Source organism: Echinops telfairi, unplaced genomic scaffold (assembly GCF_000313985.2).
Source record: "Echinops telfairi isolate 266 unplaced genomic scaffold, ASM31398v2 ScPeMD7_7467;HRSCAF=8505_0, whole genome shotgun sequence".
Lineage (NCBI taxonomy): Eukaryota > Metazoa > Chordata > Mammalia > Afrosoricida > Tenrecidae > Echinops > Echinops telfairi.
In genome coordinates, this window is record NW_022111367.1 from 884,110 (window position 1) to 911,145 (window position 27,036).

The following is a 27,036-nucleotide window of genomic DNA, read 5'->3' on the forward strand; positions in this document are numbered from 1 at the left end:
GCGGGCGTTCGGCCCGGAGGCTCGCTGGAAGGCTGTTCTCCCGTCTCCGTCGCCTCGTCGCCAGTGAAGGACACGCCGCTGGGGCTCCGGCCTCGGGTTCATTGAGAAAAAGAAGCAGCCCTGCGCGCGAGCGGCCAGGAAGGCAGGTCGCTGCCAGCCCCCAAACCTTTACCGGAGTGTTTTCGGCAGGGGCTTGGCTTGGGGCTTTCTTTTGCTTTTAGCCTCTTCATGGCTCGGAAGTTGGGCTGAAACGCGTCGGGAAGCAGGAGGAAAGTTTGCGGCCAGGCTGGATTTCTTTCCTCTCGCTGGAGAGAGAGCGTGCAGGGGCGAAAGAGAGGAGTTGGTGGAAAGCTGCGATCACGGTGAGGCACGTTGGGCTCGCGCCCGCCTGGCCGGCAACATGGAGTGGGTGCCGCTGCCCCGGGAGTGGGCGCCGCGTCTCCTTGGGTGCCCTCTTCATTATCCCGCGTACGTGCCCCACGGGGGTCCCAGGTAGCTAGCTGCCCGCGGGCCCGCCTCACCTTCGGCGCGGCCTACCGCGGCCGGGGGGCCGTGGCACCCACCGCGCGAGGTGCGTGTCCCCCCGACTGCCCTGGCCTGCCGACCCTGCGCGCCCGCGCTTTGGGGATTTGGGGACGACGGACAGTTCGCCCCGAGTCAGCGCCTGGCCCTGCGAGGGTCTCGAGCTGGGCGCCGAGAGCAGGCAGAGGGGGAAAGTGCTCGAGGCTGCCCCGTCGCCAGGATCGCGAACCTGTGACTCCTTTGGCAGGCAAACCCTAGGCCGGGTCGTCCCCAGGCGGGGACACCCGCGGGCCGAGGGGGCCCGGAGTCGGAGCGGCTCCCAGCCGGGCGCGGGGTCTGGGCGCCGGGAGCTGTAGTAGGTTCTGGGGCATGCTTTTTTTTTCTCTCTCGTATGTGGGGGTGGGGGCGACGCTCGAATGGACCCAGCACCGGAAAAAAGTCATTAGTGGTATCGATCATTTACTATGAGCTGAAAATGGCTTTCAAAAGAGGCTGTATTTTGATTCCCTTTGCTGGATTGGCTTCTCTGCCTTTTTGTTATTGCTTCTTCCGTTTTGTGTGTGGGTTTTTTTTTTTTCCAATTTCAGGATCTTTATGTGTTTAAGACAAAGTGTTTTCTTTGTAAATTTGCCCCACCCTAGTGCCAAACTTGTTTCTCCCCCCCCCCCCTAATCCATAGTCCGATCACACACTGTTCTTAAAGGGATTTCAAAGCACTTTCGGGCAGGGGGGGGGGCGGGGTGGAGGGGACTGGGAGTTCTCAAAGTGGCGGCGGGGGCCAGCAAAGAAGAAAGCGAAGCCGGCAGCCAAGGATGGCAGAAATGTGTGTGTGTGTGTGTGTGTGTGTGTGTGTGTGTGTGTGTGTGTGTGTGTGTGTTTTCCCAAAGATGCTACTTTCCTCTACAAAAAAAATAGGTGCCGGAAGTTTCCAGCTCATAGATCTTAATCCTGCATGCCCGGCTTGTGCAATGGCGCCTTGGAAGGTGCCCTTATTTAAAAAAAAAATTAAGAAAGATGTGTATGTGTTTTAGATTTTACTTTCTCTGATCCTAAAAGAAGATAAGCTGTGCAAATGGTAGCATGAACTCGAGGCAGGGCAGCGTGCGGTCACCGTGGGTGCGAGGTCAAGTATTTTACGGCACGGTGGCTTCCTCGCCGCGTCTGTGCTGCAGTGCCCTGCGGTGGGCAGCATGGGCCCGCACGGGAGTGGAGCCGTTCTGGCGGCTGGAAGGCGCTTGGTTCTACGTTGAGAGAAAGGGCGTGAGGAATTGGCCGTGGGGAGAGGGTGCTCCAGTGTTTCGTGACAAGTACCTATTGGAGGCGCCTGTACCCATTCCCCTTCCCCTGCCACTGTCGGTCTTGAAACCGGGGGAGTGGAGGGCGCCTGGTTCCTGGGCAACCGCTGTCCGCTCGGAAAACTCCCTTGGGGTGCTGGCTGGGTCCCACCTGCTGGGGAAGGAGGTGGGGAGCTGATAGAACTGATAACGGAGGGAAAGCTAAGAGCAACGTTGGCTCCTCTTTCCATTGGAAGTGAGGAGGAGATCCGGTTTCTAGCTCTGCCTTGTTTTCGAATTGGGAGGCGTCTGTAAGGTGCCTTGTTAACTATGACTCTGTATTTTAAAGTAGTGATTGGATAAAGTTCTGCTTTTACCCATTTGCCACTTTGTTTAAATTTGGAAAGGGGTACAAAAAGATCGTTGGGAAATTTACAGAGGATTATTGTTGAAGATATTCAACACAGTGCTAAAGTCGAGTTGTGACAATTGAATTTTTAAAGCACTTGTTTTTTCCTGCTGCAGCAGTTGATTTATGTTCTCAACTCTGAAGTTTGGGGAAACTGGCAAATTATTTAAGAGTGGCATAATTCATATGTAAACAGAGAAAGGAACATCATTCACTACTGAATCTGAGGTCTTTTTCCTAGGCTGTGGGGTGTAAAATACTTGATCAATCATTATCAAGTTGTTGGGTCATTCTGAGTAAGTTCCTGTCTTCTTGTTTGTTGTGTATCCTTTGATTTAATGTGATCCTGGCACCAACTGGTATTCTTAAATTGTATACACTTGGACTGCTATGTAGCTAGTGCTTGTCGTGCAATTTATAACTTCCTTGGAGGAAAAAATAATTACTTTTTGCACGTCAAATCTGCTCTACACAGCTACTAAGTTGAAGGATACCATATAAATAATAGTATTTGATGTCAAGGTGGCTTAGAGTAAGAACCATGAGGGAACTTTCAAAATTGCATTTATTGATGTTTAAGACATAAGTGACAATGACCAATTTAACTCTGTTTCAAACTTTTGAAAATATTGATGGCAATGTGTTAAAAATTTAACATTGCTTTCTTGCAAGTTTTTCATCAAATCTAGCAGGCTTTTATGTTTGTTTGAATAAGGAGTTGCTATTTATATGATTGAAGTCCTAGTGGCACGGGGGCTAAAGTGCATGACTGCTAACTGAAAGGTCAGTGTCTCAACACCATCAGTTGCTTTGCAGGGGGTGGTGGGAATGTGACAGGCTGCTTCCGGAAAGATTTACAGCCTTGGAAACCCTATGGGGCAGTTCTACCCTATGGACACGAGTTTTGTTTTGTGTTTTATTTATGTGATTGAAACAAAGATCAGCTTTATGCCATTGCACATCATGGGATTAAAGAATTGTCAGCACCCAGAAATAATTGTTAGATTTTGGTGCTTCTGTTGATCATATGGCTATTCTTATAGCTTCCCACCCAGACTCCATTTCATATCCTATGTCTCTGAGGGAAGTGGTATAGTGAAGAGTCAGTTTGTGGGTGGAGAGTAAAAGATCTTGGAGTGTAAACCTATTCCCTTTCCTCTTGGTTTTCACAGGAGTTCAGATGTGTTCTAAGCCTGCTGGAGTGACTACACTTCCAAACCCTGATGGAGGCCAGAGTTCAGAGTGGCAGTGGGTCACAGCCTTTGCTGCAGGCAGCCCATGATGGTGGCAGGCAGCTCAGGGAGCCTGACCCCAGAGATGCCCTCACGCAGCAGGTGCATGTGTTGTCTCTGGATCAGATCAGAGCCATCCGAAACACCAATGAGTACACGGAGGGGCCTACTGTGGTCCCAAGACCCGGGCTCAAACTTGCTCCTCGATCTTCCGCCCAGCACAAACATGAGCGCCTTCATGGTCTGCCTGAGCACCGCCAGCCTGCCAGGCTGCAGCACCTGCAAGTCCACGCTTCTGCAAGGGCCTCTCTGACCAGATCCATCAGCACGGTCAGCTCAGGGTCGAGGAGCAGTGCGAGGACGAGTACCAGCAGCAATTCCTCTGAACAAAGACTGTTAGGATCATCTTTTTCCTCAGGGCCCATTGCTGATGGAATAATCCGGGTGCAGCCTAAATCTGAGCTCAAGCCAGGTGAGCTTAAGCCACTGAACAAGGAAGATTTGGGCTTGCACGCCTACAGATGTGAGGACTGTGGCAAGTGCAAGTGTAAGGAGTGCACCTACCCGAGGCCTCTGCCTTCAGACTGGATCTGTGACAAGCAGTGCCTTTGCTCAGCCCAGAACGTGATTGACTATGGGACTTGTGTATGCTGTGTGAAAGGTCTCTTCTATCACTGTTCTAATGATGATGAGGACAACTGTGCTGACAACCCATGTTCTTGCAGCCAGTCTCACTGTTGTACACGGTGGTCAGCAATGGGTATCATGTCCCTGTTTTTGCCTTGCTTATGGTGTTATCTTCCAGCCAAGGGTTGCCTTAAATTGTGCCAGGGATGTTATGACCGTGTTAACAGGCCTGGTTGCCGTTGTAAAAACTCAAACACAGTTTGCTGCAAAGTTCCCACTGTCCCACCAAGGAACTTTGAAAAACCAACATAGCATCATTAACCAGGAATACTGCAGTAATAAGGATTGTTCTTTTTTCCTTTTTTTTTTTTTCTTTTTAACACACATGCAGCCAACTAAAAAGTTATTATCTTGGCACTGTTACTAGAGGTTGTGATATTCTTTGCTGTTTTCAGTGAAATGCTTTGTGCGTGTATGGATGTTTGTGTGTGCATGTGTGTGCGCGCGTATGCGTGTGCCAGTGTGTGTGTGTGTGCCAGTATGCCATTGCGTGTGCTGTTCTAACTGATACACTTATTAGAACTCAGCTAATGGAGCTCAAAATACAGAAACTGGTGGTACCCACATATTGCATAAGCTAAAGCAACACAGACACTCCTAGGCAATTATTTTTTGTGAATAGTACTTGCAAAATTAGTAAATTAGCAGATGATCTTTTTTCCATTGTTTTCTCCAGAGATAATGTGCTATATTTTCATATCTACAATAATATTTGCAACTGTGAAAAACAAGTTGTGCCATACTACGTGGCACAGTCACAAAATATTATACTAATATGTTGTACATTCGGAAGAATGTGAATCAATCAGTATGGTTTTAGATTGTATTTTGCCTTACAGAAAAAAGCCTTTATTGTGACTCTGATTTCCCGTTGGACTTCATGTATTGTACAGTTACAGTAAAATTCAACCTTTATTTTCTAATTTTTTCAACATATTGTTTAGTGTAAAGAATATTTATTTGAAGTTTTATTATTTTATAAAAAAAAGAATATTTATTTTAAAGGGCATCTTACAAATTTTGCCCCTTTTATGAGGATGTGATAGTTGCTGCAAATGAGGGGTTACAGATGCATATGTTCAATATAAAATAGAAAATATATTAACGTTTGAAATTAAACTGAGGTGTCTTGTCTTATTTTACTTTATCTCTCAAGTGAAAAAAAAAAAGTTTAATGTTAGTCACCCTTTGAATGAACTTGCTTCACTTAATCCAAAAGATTATTTTATGATTTAACGCTTTAAAGTAATATGTTTACGTGATTTTTTTTTTGTTTTTGCCCCAAAGAGAATTCTAACAAACAATACTGACCATTATAATCAATTGTATTAATTGCATGAGAGCTTATTTTGCCATGGTTTAAAAAATATCATTGTTACTGTTCTTCCCTGATTTTTCAGATTTGCTAATTTACCTTTGTTTTCCAGGTTTAAAAATAGCAAGTAAAAAGTCTTACACTGATTTAAGAGGCTTTCCCAAGAGAGTAACAATTTGTTTTATGCACAATCCTGAGAATAAATGTCAACACCACAGAAATAAATTAGATGAACAAACTTCCATTGAAATATCGCTGTATCGGTTCTTGTGTTAGCAATGAAGTACATAAAAAAAATTTTAGTAGAGGCAAAACTTTTCTAATTTATTTGCTTTTCAACTCAGGTTCATTACAATAGTATTAAGTACCTTATGTTAAGAAGGGCATGAAAAATAATGTGACTTGTTTTGATTCAAGTATTGGTAGCATGAAAATTCATTTTACATTTGCCTAATAATTCAAGCCAAACTTGGTCAACTTAAGGTGTTTTCAATAAAATTAGCTATAAAAATTGTTTAACTGTAGGAAAAGGACACTGTGTAGCAATAAGCCAATGTGTTTGTGGTTGTCTTCCGGGAACAAACATGATAAGCTGGGACAAGCCCACCTTGACAAATAGACTTCCTGATTTGTAATATGTCAGATCAGAGCCACTGTGATTAGTCACTATAGCTGATGATTTTTTTATTCTCCCCTCTAAAAACTAGGAGCCCTCTTGGTAGCTCAGTGGGCTATGAGTTGGGCAGGTTAACATCAAGGTTAGCAGTTTGAAATTACCAGCCACTCCTTTGGAGAAAGATGAGCTTTTCAATTTCCTTGAAGAATTACAGCCTGGGAAACCCACAGGGGCAGATCTGCTATGAGTTGCAATGTACTTGATAGCAGTGAGGAGTGAAAACCTGCCCGCAATCACCAGGAATATAGGAAATTATATCCCTGTCATTGTTTAATATCCTGTTTCCTGTTCTGAAGTTCCTATTCTTAGGTTAAGAGGTCTTAGTATATAGGTTGTCTAATGTTTGTTTAATTTTCTATAAATAATTTTTCAAGGAACTACGTAGCTTTCTAAATGAACTATAAACGTTCTAAATGTAAGATGCGTTCAAGTGCACCTTTAGTTTCCTCTGAATTTCCTCAAAGAAACAAGATTCAATTGATCTGGAAATTATTTACTCCTTCAATTTTTGAGGTGTTGAATATTGCTGTTCTAAACCTTAAATTTATTACAGATAGTCTTAAGAAATTAGAGTACTGAAAAGTAGCGTGAAGTTTCTTTGTCTCCATAATTTTCAAGATTGGTAAGGTACAAAAATTTCTGCTAATTTGCTTTGTTTATTAAAAAAACTGATAGTGGAGTTTATACATTATGAGCATTATTTTTATTTTATTTACTCCCCTCCTTCCCCCCCACACAGGGGCACTTTTCAAATAATCTTCTGTAGACAAATCCCATCAGATGCAATTGGAGTCTTTTAAATTGAGCACAAATCCATTCTAGGATATAAGACTTGCTTTCTAATTTAGCTTTTTTTTTCAATGTACACATGTAAATCATTTACTAGTTTGAAAGTAGAACAGAGATAACCAACTGAAGTTAAGATAGCAGTTGGTGTTAGAGTACATAGTTAATGCTGCTGAAAATAGATTTTAAAATAAGAAAATTGGATTCTATGAAATTCCAAGAAGCCTATTACACACTGACTTTATAAACCAATTTTAAAGTATGCCTTCTAAGAATATGCAAAATCTAGTATAAATCTAAGCAGATTGAAAACAGCCAGTGCTCTCTTACTCAGAATTAAAAGTGTTAAATTGCCCAATAAGTAAATTAAATACATGTGCTTATTGATCTGTAGTGAACAATTTAACATGTTTTCAACACATCAAAGGTTCTGCTTTTAGGTATGGCTGATACTCTCCCAGCCCTACAACATTTTCTGTCACAAAGCCCCTTCAAATTTGTAATCTCTGGCAGGGATGGGAGTACCCAGTAAGCAAGATAAGCACAAACTTACTTGTGCTTTTGTGCTAATCTGCAGTGTACAGTTTGATATGTGTCTCCATTGCAAGTGCTTACTTATGTTACTAGGACCAATGTGAAATTGTTCACTACAGAGTAATAATGAAGCCCAGGTAAGCCCAGGTAATTTCCCAGTAACTTGCTTACTGGGAAATTCACCCCGAGTTAAAGAAGAAAGGTTTTTAAAATAGTGCTTGCGCATTATCCTAGGAACTGAGATGGGTTTGTAATGTAAGATTCATGAAGTCTGTTGTACATAAAATCAGTTCATAATCCAATAGTTTTTTTGTGGGTGTTGGTATGTTAAAAAAGATAGTATACAGCCAAGATGTTGGTTGAAGACTGCTAATCAGGAGAGATTCAATGTTTTTCTAGTTTCTTGCATTTGTTTTCCTTAGAAACCTGTATATTATCCCTTATTTGAGAATGGGTGAAGAGTGACTGTCAACTTGGCTGTTGTTACTTAAAACACGCATTGGTGAACTTAGAGGAGGAGATTGTAAGTGCCTGCCAAATTTTACCATGTTGAAGCATGTTCTGAGGTGGCACACAAGAAAGCTAAAAGCTAGTAAAGTACTCACAGTGAAACCGTTTGCAAAACTTTTCTCCAATATACTTTTTTCTCTCCAGAAGTACTTAAGGTTATGTCATTAAAAAAAAAGAATTTTCTCTTTGCATAGTGTCATGAGATACCTGATAGTTGATGAGTTTGAGGCAATCTGTTTTACAGGACGGTTTTTGAAGGTTTAGTGAATATAGAATTACAAATTCAATTGCATCCACAATTGGCCTTTTGCCCTCCTCCCCTCCTATGAATAAGAATGAGGCATAGGTGAAAATGTCAACTGAAAACTGATTGCACTATGTAGATCAAAAACAAGCTTACTTAAGAATATTGTACCATTTAAGTAAAGAAATTTTTAAAAGAGGGTATTGGCTAGTTAAGTAAATGTTGGATTTGTGTATTTTATTTTGGCTTGCTGTGTACATTAAGGCAACACCATCCAAACCAAAGTCATTGCCATCAAGTCATAGCAACCCTACAGCACAGAACAGAACTGCCCCTGTATAACGCTACAGGAGTAGGAAAGCACCTGTTTCTCCCACAGAGCAGATGGTGATTTTGAACTGCTAACCCTGCAGGTAGCAGTTCAATCAGTAAGCACTACACCACCAGTGCTCCTACGTTAAGGCAAAAGGGCAAAATTCCAATTAACTTCAGTTTTAATTTAAAAAATTCTCTCACTTAGCTGTGACATCCTAAGGATGAATCACCACTCAGTGAAGACCAGAGCAGAATTTTAATATAAGGTGTACCTGATTTCACCCCACCTTGATGAAGTGGAATGTTCACAGGAATTAGAGATAGGTGTTGCGTCCCGGCCTGCGGGACGCAGGAGCAAGGCCCTGCGGGGAAAGACGAACCTGGATGGAGAAAAAGACACGGAGATGTAGAGCAAGACAAAACTGATCAAACTCATTTATTTGGGCAAAGCTGGGGTATAAAAAAGGGGGAACTGGGAGGTGCATATTTTAATAAGGTGTGCGACACAGCATCCAATCCAACAGGTACATTAATGAAGCATAAGAACGTTAACCAATCAGCTGTAGGTAAAAGGGCGAGCGCTAGTTCTCAAAAACGTCCTGCATGCAGATTAAGGTCCATCAGGTGTAAAGCAAAGTCCATCTTAGTCCAATGAGCGCCTGGCATTATTAACCAATGGGTGAAAAGGTCAACTTTACAACTGCCCGTGCTACAGAGCAGTAGCTAGGAAAGTGGAGGCAGGAATTTAGGCAGGGCCCCACAGGTTTTGCAAATGAAAGACTAGGAAGCAGCCAAGTTCGGCTCAGGCTGAGGCTAAGGCCTTAATGGCCACCGGCTCCCAACAGATAGGATAGCATTTTTCAAAACAGCCATTGAAAAGGGAATACCAGTGATAATGTCACACTTTTAGTCAAAATTGAAATACTCACTTAACCTGGTAATTGGTTAAAGAAAGAAAGGATAATTTATTAAAAGCTACTGTAATGAAGCCTGTGCCCTTGACCCCTGCCTTGGCTAGATATGTGCTTCAAAATATCTTATCAAAGTTTCTAATAAGAATTTGTTAGAAATTTGGCTTAATACAAAGATGCCCTTGGACTGAAATTTGAATACCAAGATTATTTGCCATTTTGATTTGACAAGAAGTTGGACATTACAAAGGAAGATAGAAGAAAAATCTATGCATTTGAACTATGGTGTGGGCAAAAAAATATTCAAAGTGCCAGGGACAGCCAAAAGAACCCAAAAAAATCTGTCTTGGAAGAAGTACAACCACAACCATTAAGGCAAATATGATGAGCCTTCATCGCACATCGCTTGGACATTTGATCAGTATAGACCAGTCCCTAGAGAAGGAATTATGATTTTATCCTTAACACTTTAGTGCAATTTTAATTTTTAATGTTTTCTGTTGGGTTTCTCAGATGTGAAGCACAGGAAGTCTGAGATATTTCTGATTGTCACATCACTCCTGTGGGAGTGGGGAGCTAGGATTGCTGCTGGGCTGCTAGGCCAGGTTTGTTGCTGACTGTATTACAATGTACAGGAGTCCCCAAGGCAAAGAGCTGCCCAGCCTTACATGTCAGTATTGCTGAAGTTGAAAAAAGGAGGGTGGACAGGTGGGGGTATGATGCATCCTACTCACGGGTAGTAAGGAAGGCACCCAGCTAGGTGAGGGAGAGTTAGGTCCAATGTCCATAGCTTGGGGATTTTCATTCTGAGTGCCAGATCTCTGAAAGGTATACAGGAAAACAACAACCCTATATTTGTAAACTATCCATATACCCAATACATCTATTTTTTTATGATACTGCAAATAACGTCCCCATTTTCTTATTAACTGTATGGCCACAAATTCTTTAACTTACTCTAAGTTTAAAGTCCTCAACTGAAAGATAATTCCTATCACCAAAGATTGCTATTAAGAGATAATAAGAGATATCGCCCTCATGGTTTACTAAACATGTAAGTTCTAATTAAATAGAATTTTATATTTCACTTGAAATATTTCTTCAGGTATGGTATTCAATCCTGGAGATGTATGATACTAAAAATCACCTGCCTCCTTAAATTTATGTGTAAAGTAAATATTTGTTATTGTTGTATGCCATAGAAACCATTCTGAGTCATGGAAATCATATATGACAGAGTAAAACTGTCTCCTATAATTCCTAGGTTATAATTGTTGCAGTAGAATAAAAAGAGATGAGGATTTTCGATGTGAAAAAGATTTGTGCTCATGGAAACCCACAGGAGCAGTTCTGCTGTGGCTTGTAGGTCACTGTGAGTAGTAATCGACTCAATGGAAAAATAGCAGTGCGTGTTTGAGTTTGACAATACAGAAGCATATCACCAGGTCTTTTATTTCACAGAGATGCGTAGGAACTGCTGCTCTTTGGTTAGCAGCAGAACACTACATCAGTGTGCCTCCAGGGCTCCTTAACAAACAGTTACTATGTAGGATTAATAGATGTGGTAATGACCTAAAATAGCCACAAAGAAGAAAGAATGCTTGTCTTACCTTGGGCATGGTAAGTATGGTAGGGAAGTTTTTCTGAGTAGGTAATGTCTACAAAGGTACTTGGATGACATCAAAACTGATTGGGGTAGGATCCCCCCCCCCCCCCATAGAGCTGATGCATAGAGGAGAAATAGATTTACTCTATGCAGAAGAAAATGAATTTGTATGGAGCAACATAGCCAACAGAAACCCAAGGAGCTCTATGTACCATTGTAGTAAGGCATGATGGAGGATTCCCTGATAGGCAACAAGCCTGGAATGATTAGCAAAAAGCAGGCCAAGAAGGTTACTGTGCCATCCAATGATTTAGAATAGTGAGGGATATTTGAAGTGCTTAAGCATGGTAATGATGCTAGGTTTTCCAGAAAGTATAAGATTATATTAAAGAGGTAAACTAGAGTCAGGAATACCAAGTAAGATGTTGTCATTAGCTTCCCTTGAATCAACTACTTGGTGCTCCCATGGCACAGAATGAAACATTGCCTAACCCTGCTCTGTTGCGTGACTAGTTGGAGATGAGACCATTGAGATCAATAATGTTTTCATTGGCTGATTTAAGCCTGTTTTCTTAGTTTATCATACTCTGGAAGCTCTCCTTGAACCTGTTCAGCATAGAAGCAACATGAAAGCCTAGTTGACAGTTGATGCATGAGGTGTATTGGATAGGAATTGAACCTAGGTCTCCCACACGAAATGCAAGAATTCTACCATTAATGTCCCTTAAGATGTCATTACAGTCTTCACATTTGTAATTATAATAATAAATAAAAATTTAAACCTTTGCCAGTGACTCAATGCAATTCATAGTGACCCTATTCTGAATATGACAGAGTAGATCTGCTCATTAAGTTTTCAAAGACTTTACATTTTTATGGGAGAATGCCTCATCTTTCTCCCACAAAGCAGCAAGTAGATTTGAACCCCAATTACCTTGTGGTAGAGGAGCTCTGATGGCAGAATGGCTTACAATTTGGGCTGCTAAACCCAAGAGCAGCAGTTCTAACCCACCAGATGCTCTTTGAGAGAAAGAAGAGGTTTTCTGTGCAGTTTTACTCCATCCTCTAAGGGCTTTATGAGGAACCCTGATGGCACGTAGTGGTGCCGTGTTGGTGTACGATCTGCAAGGTCATCTGTTCAAACCTCAGAAAGGCGATGCTTTCTACTCCCATAGGGTTATCCCATGAGCCTAACTTCAAGAAGAAGAGAGAGAGTCATCTGCAATGAGCCACCTAAGGCAAATTCCTAAGAGACAAAAGTTGGACACACCTCCCTTGGGCAATCTTTTTACCAATTCTGACACTAACTCTCCTTCCCATGACACTTCTCTGCTGCATTCTATAATTTATTGCAATGACCACACAGAACTAACAGGGTTTAGTAAGGGAAGTAACAGATTACAATTCAAGATTGTGAATGCTCAGGATACAGTTCTTCAATGAGGACAGCAGTGCCCATAGTTGTGTCCAGGCCCTGCAGCCCCTTGCCTAGCCCTGGGTGAGCAAGTGTTACAGGGCTCTTTTAACTCTGCTTATAAGTGCCTACAGGCCTCCTATTTTGCCGGCAAGTCTTCTGCCTGAAGGCACTCTGGTTTCCCATTCTGTTGCCTGAGAAGCTTATTGAATTGTTTCCTGGTCTCCTGGTCTTAATGTTATCACTTATTTGCCCCAGCTTCTTCCCATCTTTGGTGTCTGAGCACTCTGTCTCCTGTATCAAGGAGGTTCAGATTAGGAATCTTGGGTCCACAGGACACACACCAGTCCTGGTCCTTCTTTCTTGATGGTCCTGAGATCCTCCCCGCAGACCTCTGAAGTGACTAATTTTAAGTCTAGCATGATTGCAAAACTACCTAATCTTCTTAATACTGATAATTTAGCAACCTATATAATTAGAGGATATGCATTTATTATATATATCTTCTTATTAAAATATTTTCAGATCCCCCTTTCTCTATCCAAACTTCTTTTCTGTAATTGAGTGGTGCTAACATGTTATTTCCTACCCACTCATCAAAGTAATTGATAAATTGTAATATACTCAAACTTCTGCTGAAAAAAAAGCCTCATATTAGTCTTTTTGTAGATTGGGAAAACTACACGTAGGTAACAGCTGATCTCCTTTGGCTACACAAGGGAGAAAGAGAATCCAATTCCTCACCAGTCCTAGGCCTATTGTCATGAGGCAGAGGTCAGATATCTCCACTCTCCATCTTTCTTTAACCTATTCTGACACCAATCACTCTTCCCACAACACTACTTTTTGAGTGGGTTTGATAATTGATCGCAATGGCCATGCAGAACTCACAACATTGGGAATTTATTAGGGAAGTCAACAGGTTACCAGAAGTCAGGATCAGTAAATAGTAAAAGTTATTGGCCCAGAGCACCACCTCTTTTCAGCCAGTACCCGAGACTTTCTGGTCCTCATCCTCTCTGCAACATGGTCCCTTGGTCTCTGCCCCCAGGATCCAGGAAGCCTGCTTTTCACTCCACCTCATTGTCTCACAGTCTCAGATCTCAGGTCCCAAGGGCATAACCCATCTGCTCTCACTTAGCATGGTTCGGATGCTCTGTCCTATGAGTAATGCACGCCTGATGAGTAGTCTGATAATCATCAAAATACTACTTTTTAAAATAAAATGCCTTGATTACAGATAACTGTTAAATGAATATCATTAATAATATGGTTATGTTTTTCAATTTATTACAATTTCTCAGTAAAGAATACATGTATGTATCAATATGTGCCTATATGTTCACATGTACATATGGATTTTTGAAATATGTCAAAAATCAAGAAGTTTTGCCAATAAATTCATAAACTTTCCTTTTCCCCCCAATATTAATCTACTTTGAGAGCAATATCAAAAGGAGGGGTTGGGGGGAAATAATTTCTATCTCCCTTACTATATCCAAGGAGCCCTGGTGGGGCAGTGGGTTACAGGTTGAGACTGTAAGGGTGATTGTCAGGTCGGAGTTGGTAGCCATCAGCCACTCCTCAGGAGAAAGATGAGGCTTTCTGCCCCACATAAAGGTTTACAACCCCAGAAATTCAAATGGGCAATTGTACTCTGTCCTGCAGGGTCACTGTAAGTCAGATTTGACTTGATGGCAGTGAGTTTGGTTTTATGGTTACCAGTAGAGCTTCCAATCAAGCAGCCAAATACAAAATACTCTCTCCTCTATTATTGACTGTCTCGTTACTCCAAGATTCCCCATTTACAGTAATAGCAACAACAACAAAAAGTCTATCCACTATTTTGTGCACTAACAATGTATGTCAGCAATAAGGAATGTCAAGGTGATGGTTAAGGTTAAGCATTAACAAGGCTAGGCCATTTGTCTTCATGATTTGGTAGTTGTTTAATGACGTGGCCATCCATTTTGTGATCGGATGTGGTCATTCTCTGTTTTCACATAACTGCTTTTCATATAATGATCTGGTCTATGGATCCTAACCGTGTCAAAAAATGAGGAGAGAGTGTTTGTGTCATCTCCCATTTTCCTTCCTGGCCCCATTATCTTATCCTATTGTATTCTAGTGTTCTAAAGTAGGCACATAGGATAAATTCTTGCTAATCTCTATTGCTCTATCTCACTTCAAAAACTTGAGATTTCAGGAATAATCATCTTATTATGCTCATGATCCCATTTAAGAATCCCTGCCAAATCATCTGTGTGAAAATTATAAAGCCTAGTATCATACACACTCCCACACATCTTTCTATTAATAATTTCTTGATTGTATTTTTGACCACCCTACTAGACAATTTTTGTTTATTTGTTTGGTTACTTATGTGGGAGTTCCTAGTGATAGTTGTCCATTTAAGTTTTGTCCAGCTCCAAACACATGAGAGAAGCTCAATAAACATTTGATTAACAAATAAGTTAGTAAATAAAGCTATGTCAAAAATATTTAAGCAAGAAAAGTTATGGAGCTAATTGACCTAATATCATATTTAGAGCTTCTGTTCTATCTCATGTTGCTGTTGGGTGTCCTGGAGTCAATTCCAACACATAATGACCCCATGCACAACAGAACAAAACACAACATGGTCCAGTGCAATTCTCACAATGATTCCCACCTCTGATCCCATTGTTACAGCCATCGTGTCAATCCATCCATAGAGGGCCTTCTTTTTCATTGCCCCTTTACCAAGCCTGATGCCCTTCTCCAGAGACAAGTCTCTCCTGACGATATGTCCAAAGATGAAGTCTTACCATCCTTTCCTCTAAGAAGCACTCTAGCTGTACTTCTTCCAAGAGAGATTTGTTTGTCCTTTTAGCAGTTCGTGGTACTTTCAATATTCTTCTCCTGGAGCACAATTCAAATGTATCCATTCTTCTTCAGACTTCTTTATTCAATGTCAAACTTTGACATGCATATGAGGCAATGGAAAAATACCATGGCTTGGGTCAGGAGCACCATAATCCTCAAAGTAATTCTTGCTTTTCAATATTCTAAAGATGTCTTGTGCAACATATTTACCCAACACAATGCATTATTTGATCTCTTGGCTGCTACTCTTGGATCCAAGCAAGACAAAATCCTTAGTAACTTCAAACATTTCTCCATTTATCATGATGCTACCTATTGATCCAGTTGTGAGGATTTAGGTTTTCTTGACATTGACTTGTAATCCATACTGAAGCCTGCAATCCTTGATCTTCATCAGCAAGTGTTTCAGGTTCTCTTCACTTTCAGCAAGCAAGGTTGTATCATCTGCATATCCCAAGTTGTTAGTAAGCCTTCCTCCAGTCCAGGTGCCACATTCTCCTTCATATAAGCCAGCTCCTCTGATGATTTGTTCAGCATAAAAATTGAAGAATTATGGTGAGAGGATTCAACCCTGGTGTCTACCTTTCCTGATTTTAAACCATGCAATATTCCCTTGTTCTTTTCACACAACTGCCTCTTGATCTATGAACAAGTTCTGCACGAGCACAATAAAGTGTTCTAGAATCCCATCCCTCTCAAAGTTGCCCATAGTTTACTTTGGGACACACAGTCATGATTTGGAATAGTCAATTAAAACAAGTAAACATCTTTCTAATAATCTTTGCTTTGAGCCAAGATCCATTTGACATCAGCAATGATATCCCTTATTCCATGCCCAATTCTGCATCCAACCTGAATATCTGGCCGCTCTCTGTAAATGTACTGCTGTGTTGTCAGATGATCTTCAGCAAAATTTTACTTATATATGATATCAATATTATCCTGTAGTTTGAGCATTCTATCTCTTTAATTAACTACATATTGCCTAGCGTCTTAAAAACTTGCAAGTATCCATCCAAGTCACTATAGCTGGTCTCTATTCATTTGTAGCAAATTAGAAATTGGAAAGTCAGAATTAGGAGGAAAAAATGAAATATTTGAGTAACTGCCTCTATGATTAATTGCCTCATGTGCCATGAAACCAAAAAAACTGGATGGTGCCTGACAATGATACTGAACACATTGATCAAAGATTAATTCTATAGAAGAATTATTATCCTGAGATCATCTTTAAACTTTCTGTCAAGTATATCCAGTGAAGTCTTCTGAACCCAAACACTCATTTAGAATAACTTAAAAATATATGACTTTCAGGGAGGGTAAAGGGAGAATGGGTAGGAAAGAGGGAACCAATTACATGGAACTGTGTGTGACCTCCTCCCTTGGGGACAGACAACCAAAAAGTGGATGAAGGGAGACGTCGGACAGGGCAAGATATGACAAAATACCCATTTATAAACTATCAAGGGCTCATGCGGGAGGGGGGAGCCAGGAGGGAGGGGAAAAATGAGGACCTAATGTCGGGGGTTTAAATGGAGAGAAAATGTTTTGAGAAACGATGTACAAATGCGCTTTACACAATTGATGTGGGTATGGATTGGGATAACAGTTGTATGAGCCCCTAATAAAATGTTAAAAAAGAAAAAAAATATATATGACTTTAGCATCATGTTCTTCTAAGAACTATCTCTGTGAGATCACAGTGACAACAGCAACTTGGAAGATTAGGTAAGACTCTCAGAGGACAGGAGTTTCTGTTATGAGGGAGGACCAACTAAGAGAAGGGTGACCATGGTTGCACAATTCAACAAACATAATATCACTGAATTTAACAGGTTGAAAATGTTGAAATGGCGTGTTTTGCTGTGTATATTCTCACTGGTGACAAAATAAATATAATTAAAAGAAAAGACATGAGGGAGTGGCTATATTTTAAAGCCCAGCTTATTATTTTATGTGGAATGAGTTAAAAGAGTAATAACTTAGTAAAAGGAATATTTACCTCCCTTCCCTTTTTTCTCCAGGCAGTATTAGATTTGCAGTTATTTTTATAAGGTCATGGTACCATATTATTGTTCTTATTTACTTACACCTCCATCCTTTAGTAAACTGATTTTAAGCTTTTCTAAGATAGAGGTAGAGATAGAAAAATTATTTTTGTCTCCAGTTCTTATTATAATATCTGGTAAAAAGTAGATGCCCACTAAAGGGATTGTTATTAAATATACTCCAACAACTACTGAGATTGATCTATTTGTATACATGTCCTACTCCCCAGCCTACTTTTGCAGAGCAGGCTTCTGCATCTACTTCATCAATGAAAAGAGAAATGTGGATTGTCCTTTTTTTATTGGCAATGAATTAAATAATAGATTTCAAAGAATATTATATTTTTGGAAACCTTGGTAGTAGAAACATTTAATAGATTTTAAAGTCTCTCTATGGGAAGCAATGGCAATTTCCCTCTTATTCCCTTTACTGCCTCAGAACATGCAACCATTTGAAACAAGAGCTCCCCCAAATGCCCGAATTCACCAACAAACCCAATCCACTACCATCCAGTGGATGAGCAGCCACTCATAGTAGCCCTATATGTAAGGTATCAGAGGCTGTAGATCTTTACAGGAACAGACAGCCTCAACTTTCTCCCTCAGAGTGGCTAATGGTTAAACTCAGTTTAAACTGCTAACCTGCAAACTCTAACAGAGATACACCTAGAAACAAAACAAAAAAAGACCAAGAGAGAAAGAAAGAAAGAAAAGCAGAAAGGGAAGGGTGGGGAGTCAACCTAGAATTTCTTTTCATCCTTTTTTCAAACTTCAATTACTTAGAAGAGTCTGTTAAAATACAAATCCTGAACAATAAATGAAAGCAAAAGCCACACACCTTACATGCCTAGTGAGTCTCTGAGCAGTCGTGGTGGCGTAGTGGTTACATGTTGGACTTCGATTCCTCAAGTTCTGTAGTTCGAACCCACCAGCTTCTCTGAGAGAAAAAGATCAGGCTTTCTACTTTAATGAAGATATACCATCTTGAACACTCCCAGGGACAGTTCTTCCCTGTCTGATAGACTCTCTACGAGCTGACATTGACTCAATGGCAGTGGGTTGTCTTTGGTTTGGTTTGGTTTATATATGGCTTTTGCGAGTGCCCGTTGGAATGATTTATAGCTTCACTTCTGTACCCAGGGCTCCCACTAGCCTACTAGATATGATTTATAAACAGGGGTGGACAAAAATTGGAGGCAAGAGCCACTAAGTTACAAGCTTTGTCTACTTGAAGATCAGTCTTAGATTTTAAAGCTTAATTGTATCATCCATTAAAAAAAAAGGATGACTGAGTGCTGTGATCATCTAGGCTATCCAAGTTGATAGAAGATAATCTTGTAATTACATTTATTCTGTTCCTTTTTCAGTAAATGTTGAATTTGCTGTAGTTCTAAAGTCATTGCTAGGTTCTCTGAGCCTCATTTGTAATGTCAGTATTAAAAACAAGAAAGCTTTTAATACAGGAGAGATTATTTACATGTTCATTTTTTATGAGTATAATGAGAGTTGAAAGGAAAAGCTTAAGTGCTAACAAAAAAATCATTTTCAAATTTTGAAATAAATTTCCTTGAGATTGCTCTTATAGAGAAACATAAAAAACACCATCATGGCTGTCATTGTTCCTCTGAGCAGGGTATAATGAGAATCTACCAGGCCACAAAGGCAGAAGGAAGTGCCAGGTGTCTAGTCTTGTCTCCCTATAACCCAGTGGTTCTCAACCTTCCTAATGCCGTGACCCTTTAATACAGTTCCTCATGTTGTGGTGACCCCCAACCCCCAACCATTTCATTGCTACTTCATAACTGTAATTGTGCTACTGTTATGAATCATCATGTAAATATCTGATATGCAGAATGTATTTTCATTGTTACAAATTGAACATAATTAAAGCATAGTGATCAATCACAAAACAATATGTAATTATATATTGTGAAATATTTATTTCTAATGACAAATAAATGAAATTTTATCTTGAAGCATAGTGTAGCATGGGTAACAGTCTTCATGCTAGGTACTCATAGGTGGGCATATCTGCATGTGGGCGGACCCACCTGGAGACAGAGGAGCAGTGTCTCGGTTCCTAAGATTATTGGAAATATGTGTTTTCCAATGGTCTTAGGCGACCCCTGTGAAAGGGTCATTCAACCCCCAAAGGGTCGTGACCCACAGGTTGAGAACCACTGCTATAATCCCTCTCTACTTCCCTATGTTATTTCTCATTCTATTTCTGCTTGTGCAATAAGAGAAAATTATATTGAGATACTGTCACAGATTATGTCAATGTTACCATTTAGGCTCATTTTTTTGCTGGGAATATACATGCTAGTAGAGAACACATTATTTAAAGATTATTTTATTGGGGGCTGTTAGCTCTCATAACAATACATAATGATTAATTGTATCCAAGAGTATTTGTACATATGTGGTCATCATTATTTTCTAAACATTTACTTTCTATTTGAGTCCTTGGTGTCAGCTCCTCTTTTTTCCCTCTCTCCTCCCTCCCACCCTGTTGACCCTTGATAAATTATAAATTATTGATTTTTTAAATAAATCATTTAATTGGGGACTCTTACAGCTCTTACAATAATCCATACATCCATTGTATCAAGCATATTTGTATATTTATTGCCCTCATTCTCCATTTTCAAAACACTTGCTTTCTGCATAAGCCCTTGATATCAGCTCCTCATTTCCATATCTTACACCGATGGCTGTCTCCCTTCCTTCATGTTTTCTGCTGTTCATCCCCCTGGGAGGTGGAGGGTTGCATCCATCATTGCAATTGGTTCCCTCTTTCTCCCCTCCTCCCCCTACCTTCCCACTACCTTCCTTATATTACTACTCCCACTTCTGTTTCTGAGGGGTTTATCTCACCTGGATTCTGTGTGTTGTGAGCATTTAGCTGTACCAGTGTACATGCTCTGGTCTAGTCAGAACTGAAAGGAAGAACTGAGGTCATGATGGTGGGAGGTGAGGAAGCCTCAAAGAACTAGAGGAATATTGTGTTTCATCAGTGCTATACTGCACCCTAGTTAACTCATCCCTTCCTTATGACCATTCTGTGAGGGATGTCCCACTATCTACAGATGGGTTTTTGGTCTCTGCTCCGACCTCCCTTGTTATCATCAATATGTTTGTTTGTCTGTTGATTTTGGGTCTTCTGATGTTTGTTACCTGATCCTGTCTGCATGCACACTCCCAATTCTGTGGAGACATAACTAATACACTCCCCCTGGGGGGGGTTAGTGCCCTGCTCCTCCCCCCATCCCGCCCCCATGCCATCATCCTCCCGCTCCCTTCCTCCCTTGTCTCCCTCCCCCTTCCTCCCTTTCCCCTTCTTTGTTTCTTTTGTGTGTTTTTTTAGTTTTTAAAATAATTTTATTGGTGGCTCATATAGCTCTTATCATGTCAATCAAGCACATTTGTACATTTGTTGGAGAGTGTAAATTAAAAAAAAATCATTTTGTTGGGGGCTAGTACAACTCTTATCACAATCCATACACATATCCCTTGGGTCAAGCACATTTGTAAATTTGTTGCCATCATCATTCTCAAAACATTTTCTTTCTATTTGAGCCCTTGGTATCAACTCCTCATATTTTCCCCTCCTTGCCCAACCCTACCTCCCTCACAAACCCTTGATAATTTATAAATTATTATTATTTTTTCATGTCTTACACTGTCCGATGTCTCCCTTCACCCATTTTCTATTGTCCGTCCCCACAGCAACATGAACTTCCACTCGCCAAGGATGACTTGGCCACTGACACTGCTGAATGCCCCATTTTCCTGCAGCAGAAACCAATATTAAGTCCAAGATATAGGACTATTCCTCAGGGAGATCAACCGGCAACTTGGTGGCAGGTTGACTACATAGGACCACTTCCATCATGGAGGGGGCAGTGTTTTGTTCTTACTGGAATAGACACCTACTCTGGATATGGATTTGCCTTCCCTGCAAGCGATGCTTCTGCCAAAACTACTATTCGTGGACTTACAGAATGTCTTATCCACTGGCATGGCATCCCACATAGCATTGCTTCAGATCAAGGAACTCACTTCACAGCAAATGCAGTACAGCAGTGGTCCCATGCCCATGGAATCCGCTGCTTGTATCATGTTCCTCGTCATCCTGAAGCAGCTGACATCATAGAATGATGGAATGGCCTCCTAAAGATACAATTACCCTTCCCTTCTTGGTATCGCTACTCTCGTTATTGGTCTTGAGGAGTTTATCTGTCCTGGATTCCCAGTGTTTCCAGCTTTTATCTGTACCAGTGTATATCCTCTGGTCTAGCTGGATTTGTAAGGTAGAATTGGGATCATGATAGTGGGTGGGGAGGTAACATTAAAGAAGTAGAGGAAAGTTGTATGTTTTATCGTTGCTACACTGCATCCTAACTGGCTCATCTCCTCCCCGTGACCCTTCTGTAAGGGGATGTCCAGTTGCCTACAGATTGGCTTTGGGTCTCCACTCTGCACTCCACTTTATTCACAATTATATGATTTTTTTGTTCTTTGATGCCTGATACCTGATTCCATTGACACCTCATGATCACACAGGCTGCTGTGCTTCTTCCATGTGGGCTTTCTTACTTCTCAGCTAGATGGCTGCTTGTTTATCTTTAAGCCTTTAAGACTCCAGATGCTATATCTTTTAATAGCAGAGCACCATCAGCTTTCTTCACCACATTTGCTTATGCACCCACTTTGTCTTCAGAGATCATGTTAGCCTTTCCCCTTCTTTGTGTTGGAATAACTTATACTTCCTTGGGTTTGGTCTGACCTCCACATGACTGCCTTCACCTCAACTCCATAGTGTGAGATAAGTGACTTTTCTTCTATACCTACTGTGTTGATTATACTTGCGTCAGGGGACTCATGTTGTACTTGTCCTTTGTGATTGGCTAACTTCCTTTAGCAAAATTTCCTCCAACTCTTCCCACAAAATGATATGCTTCATGTGATCATCAATATTTTTTAGTGATGCATAGTATTCCACTGTGTATATGTGACAGATTTTACTAATCCACTCTCCTATCATTGGAAATTTAGGTTGTTTCCAATCCTTTGTGATTGTGAATTGCACTGCAATAACATTGGGGCACAGATGACTAGTTGTGGTCTATTTCTTACCTCTTCTGCGTATATGCACAGTAGAGGGATAGCTGGGTCATAAGGTAGTTTAATTTCCATTTGATTTCAAAATTGCCAGATCACTTTCCACAGAGGCTGTACATAACCACCAGGATTGGAGGAGAGTTCCTATCTCGCCACATCCCCTCAAACATTTGTTGCTCTTTGAATTTCTGATTTGGGCTATCCTCAAGGGTGTTAGATGGTATCTCCTGATTGTTTTAATTTGCATTTCTCTGATAGCTAATGATTGGGAGCATTTTCTCATATATTTATTGGCCATTCAGGTATCCTCCCTAATGAAATGTCTGTTTGGGTCTTTTGCCCACTTCCTTAGTGGGTTAACCATTTTCCTATTTTGCAGGCTAAGAGGGTATTGTAGATTTTATTAATAAGCCCTTTGTCTGTTATGTCACTGCTATAAGTGAGGGCCAAATAGTTGCCGAGGCTCACCAGTGACATTTCGGAGGTGGGCACAAAGTTGCCAATTATGTTCCTAAGGCCACTGTGAACTCTGCTCCTTGCCTTAAAAGGCAAGAAGAGTGTTTCCAGTTGACACTGTTTTTCCTGGTCAATCAGAACACAGGCACAATTTTTGCAGTGACTCTTCTAATTCCCAAATCTTCTGTTAAAATTTGCTGAACCCAGCTCCGAGATAGTCCAGAGAACTTCCCATCTCTCCAATGGTCCGTTGTCAGTCTTCGACACAAGTGCGGGAATTTTGTCGACATTTTTGTCCATTTGGAAAGTTGACAGATGTCCAAAATGAAGTTTGTAATCAATTAACATTTCACCTTCTTTGAAACCACATACACTTGAGTTTTTCTCATAGTACTGTCCTTGTAAGCTGTGTTCAACACCACAACAGTTTCTGCAGCATTTTTCCACAGCAGGAAACACAATTTCACAGCTGCACATTGTTATCTTAACTCAAGCATCTAAAACACGAGGTTAGAAACTGCTTTGATGAAAAATTCACTGTGACCAGAGAGAATCTTCCCAGGTGATGCCATTGGGTGTGCTAACTCAGAGTGAGTTGCTCTATGCTCACCTAGCAGGAAAAATGCATACTATGAAGGCTCTGCCCAGGAGAGCTTTTTTTTCTTTTTTTTCTCATTTTTTTGGGGGTGGGGTGGAGGGTGGGGTACTGCCACATCTGTTGGACCAACTATGGCAAAGTTATGCAGGTCATCTTTTGCTCCAACTATTAGAGTCTTCTTTAGGACATACGCATGCAAGCTGTCTTTGATAATTAAAGTGTCCACATGACAAGACTTGACAAGCATCAAATTTGAGGACTATAGTCTTGGGAAGTAGTTTTGGTCACATTAACCACCAGTTTGTCTGGGATGTAGGAGCATAAGACACATTGTACTATTCTTAATGTCATTATTAATTTTAGCCAGGTTAATTTCCAAATGCATGTAGAATTTTGATGAGACAATTTCTTAGACCCTTCTCAGGGTTACCTTGAGGGCTTCTCTGGGCAAAGGATGTACCGCCCACTGATTACCACTTCCTTCCTGGGGAGAGTTCCTTTTAAGCAGACCCTTTGCTCTGGTATTGTGAATTCACTCTTTGTCTGTGGTCTGGCTGGTTGTCTGGGTGGTCAGCAACACTTAGTATGGGCCCTCTGAATTTGGCTGAAATGTGTCCTCTTTCCAAGTCTTGAACACCAACAAGTCTCCCACCCAGAAGTGATGAACAGTGAATGTGAGTGGGGGTGGGCACAGGAGTCCTGTTAACGAGAGTGTTGACAAAATAGAGAAAGTGTTAGGTAGTTTAACTTAGAGACTGGGGTGTCCATTACACATGCTCAGAGGTCCGAGCTACCTGCCCATGAAGGAGTGGTACACTGCGAATGCTCAGAGGTTCAGGTTTCTGGCCAGGAAGGGGAGGCACACATGGGTAACACTGCACCTTGATTGGCCCACCTAAGCCAGGTGAATTCAATTCATCCAATGGTGTCGACCAGGGTCATCCACCACGCCTCCCGGTGGAATAATTGAAAAGGTAGGAGCCTGGAGTCGACTGCGTGACTTTCCGAGCAGCTTCTAGGGAGGCTGCATGGGGTGAGGAGCCCTGAGAATGCCTGTGTAAACCTGAAACTTCTTCTAATGCTCATAAAACTCACTTGGATCACAAACTAGGCTTCAATGTGAATTCTTTCTGGTGCAGAGCCAAGGACTAAGGTATATATTTTCCTTGAGAAATCTAACAAAAGAGGCCAGCACATAATTCTTTAGAAATGGATCCTTGGTCTCTATGGTGGGCAGGTCTCTGATCCTTCCCAGGCTGGTGAACCCATACAATAGTTCATAAAGGAACAATCCTAGATCTCTCCTTGAGGTCATCTGATTCTAAAGAAGTCTATAGGAAGGCCCTTGGTCTGTGGCAATTTAGCTGCTAAGACTAATTTTGTCATTTGTTGTTTAAAAGTTTGATTTATCCGTTCTGCTTTTCCAGAGGAGGCAGGGTACTGTGGGGTGTGATAATCCCAACTGATATATAAACGTTCCACTATTCCCAAACTTGGGCATAACCCATGAAATCTACCTGAATTTTTTGAAAAGGCCTCAATCCTAGAGACTTTCTTGCCGTGGAATGTCTTCTGAGCACCTTCCTATTGATTTTCTGGCAGATTATGCAACACCACCACTCAACATATCTGTTTGGTAATAGTATAGATACTAACACATCCATTAGTTCTTACCACAGCACCACAGATAGCCTGTGGACTCCCGACGACCCCACTCCACTATGCAATATGGATAACAATTCTCTCATCATCATATCATTTCTCTCCCATCTGAGAGGATCCATTGTCTGATAATAGATGGCTCCAGTTTTAGTTAACCTTTTCTGTTCCTGTGGCATGAATTGGGATCTTACTGTCACCCGTAGGACACTGGTTATTAGAGTGAGGAGTTGAATCTTTGTCTCCAGATAGGCCTACTTGGCTGTCGAATCTGCAAGCCAGTTACTGAGAGCCTCCATGCTAATTCCCTTCTGGCAGCCTTTTATGTGAATCACTGCTATTTCTGTCGGGGAGCAAGAGGCTGTCCAAGACTTGCCTAGCAAGAGTACCGTGAACTAATTCCTTTCCCTTGGTGTTCACGAACCCTCATTCCTTCCAAATTTTCCAAAAGTGTACATGACTTCCAAGGAATATTTTGAGTCCATGTAAATGGTGCCCTCTCATCCTTAGAGAAGTTTCTGAGCCTGATTGAGAGGACAGAGCTCACACGTTTATGCTGACCAATTATTAAGTAAGTTACCCTTCTCATGGAGGGACTGACTTACCCCATCTACTATTGCATGCCCATTATGTCGTTTTCCTTCAACCACTTGGGAGGACCTGTCCACAAACAGCCTGTCACCTCCCTTAGGTCTTGTTTCGCTTTAGTGTGGTATTCTATAATGTTTAGGCAACTTTCTCCAGAGGCTCTGATTCTCCTTCCCTGTTCCACAGAAAACTAGCAGTATTCAAGCAAACCTCAGTGGTCAAGACTAATTCGCTCTCTCTAGTAATATTACTTCATATTTTAGGATTTGAGAGTCCTTCAGCCATCACCCGCCCCTTTGGTTTAAGATGTTTCTGAGCTGGTATGGGGTGCTCAAAATTGGTTCTCCACCAAAAGTCAGCTTCCGGTTTTCCTTCACCAGTAGAGCTATAGCAACTACCACTTGGGCACATTATGGCCACTTTTTTGAAATGGGATTCAGCAGTTTGGACAGAAAGACTGCTTCTTTGTCCCCTTCGTCTAGGTAAGGACCCCAGGAGCTACTCCTTGATCACCATAGTGAATAGGTGAAAAAAATCTCCCTAAAGATGGAAGTGCCAGGACCAGAGCTATGATCAAGGCATGCTTTAAGTCTTCTACTGTCTGAATTTCCAGGGAGACCCAGACCAGGGGGTCAGGCTCCTCTTCTAAAAGCTTGAAATACAAAACGTTTGTTCTTTATGCATAGGAATGAATCCACAACGGACAATAGCTGATTAGTCCTAACAGTTCCCGAGTTTTCTCTTTCTCTTAGGTAGTGGCAAGCTCCCATCCCTGAATTTTTGTGTGTGTATCTTCCACTTCCCTTCACCAATCAGGTGCCCTATGTACTTAATCTCTGTTCCATTGAACTGTATTTTACTTTTAGAGACTCAGTCTCTAAAATGTTCCAGCCAGAAAATTGAGTGAATTAATAGTATTTTCTTGTTCCTGTCCCTTGTTTTCCCCAGAGATTAAGAAATAATTCACATATTGTAGTTACTGGTTCTCTACCCATGGTGGAACTCCTCTAAAACAATTCTAAGACCTGGCCAAATGAATTTGAGGCCTCAGTGAAGCTCTGAAGTAACATGTTCCAGGAATTTGCTGTTTCCTCCCAGTCGGAGGGTTCTTCCACTCGGTAGTGAAGAGATTTCTACTCTTGGCATCAAGGGTGCATGCCCAGAACACACCAATCACACAAGTTTTTCACAGAAAACCACTTATGTTCATAAGGGATCTTACTGAGGAGGGTATAAGGACTAAGGACCACTGGATGATGAGTA

General features: G+C 41.3%; 1 protein-coding gene across 1 annotated transcript; it reads left to right on the plus strand.

Annotated features, from left to right (window-relative positions):
- The first annotated feature begins 29 nt into the window (after positions 1-29).
- Positions 30-4,543, plus strand: SPRY2 (sprouty RTK signaling antagonist 2). Its single transcript, XM_004704260.3, has 2 exons — positions 30-362; positions 3,378-4,543. Exon 2 carries the CDS (start codon positions 3,429-3,431, stop codon positions 4,374-4,376), a length of 948 nt encoding a protein of 315 aa, XP_004704317.1. The 5' UTR covers positions 30-362; positions 3,378-3,428; the 3' UTR covers positions 4,377-4,543.
- Positions 4,544-27,036: the final 22,493 nt, after the last annotated feature.

What these genes read in the sequence shown, in the direction of transcription:
- SPRY2 (XM_004704260.3), top strand. Translation starts at nt 3,429, where the DNA reads ATGGAGGCCAGAGTTCAGAGTGGCAGTGGGTCACAGCCTTTGCTGCAG.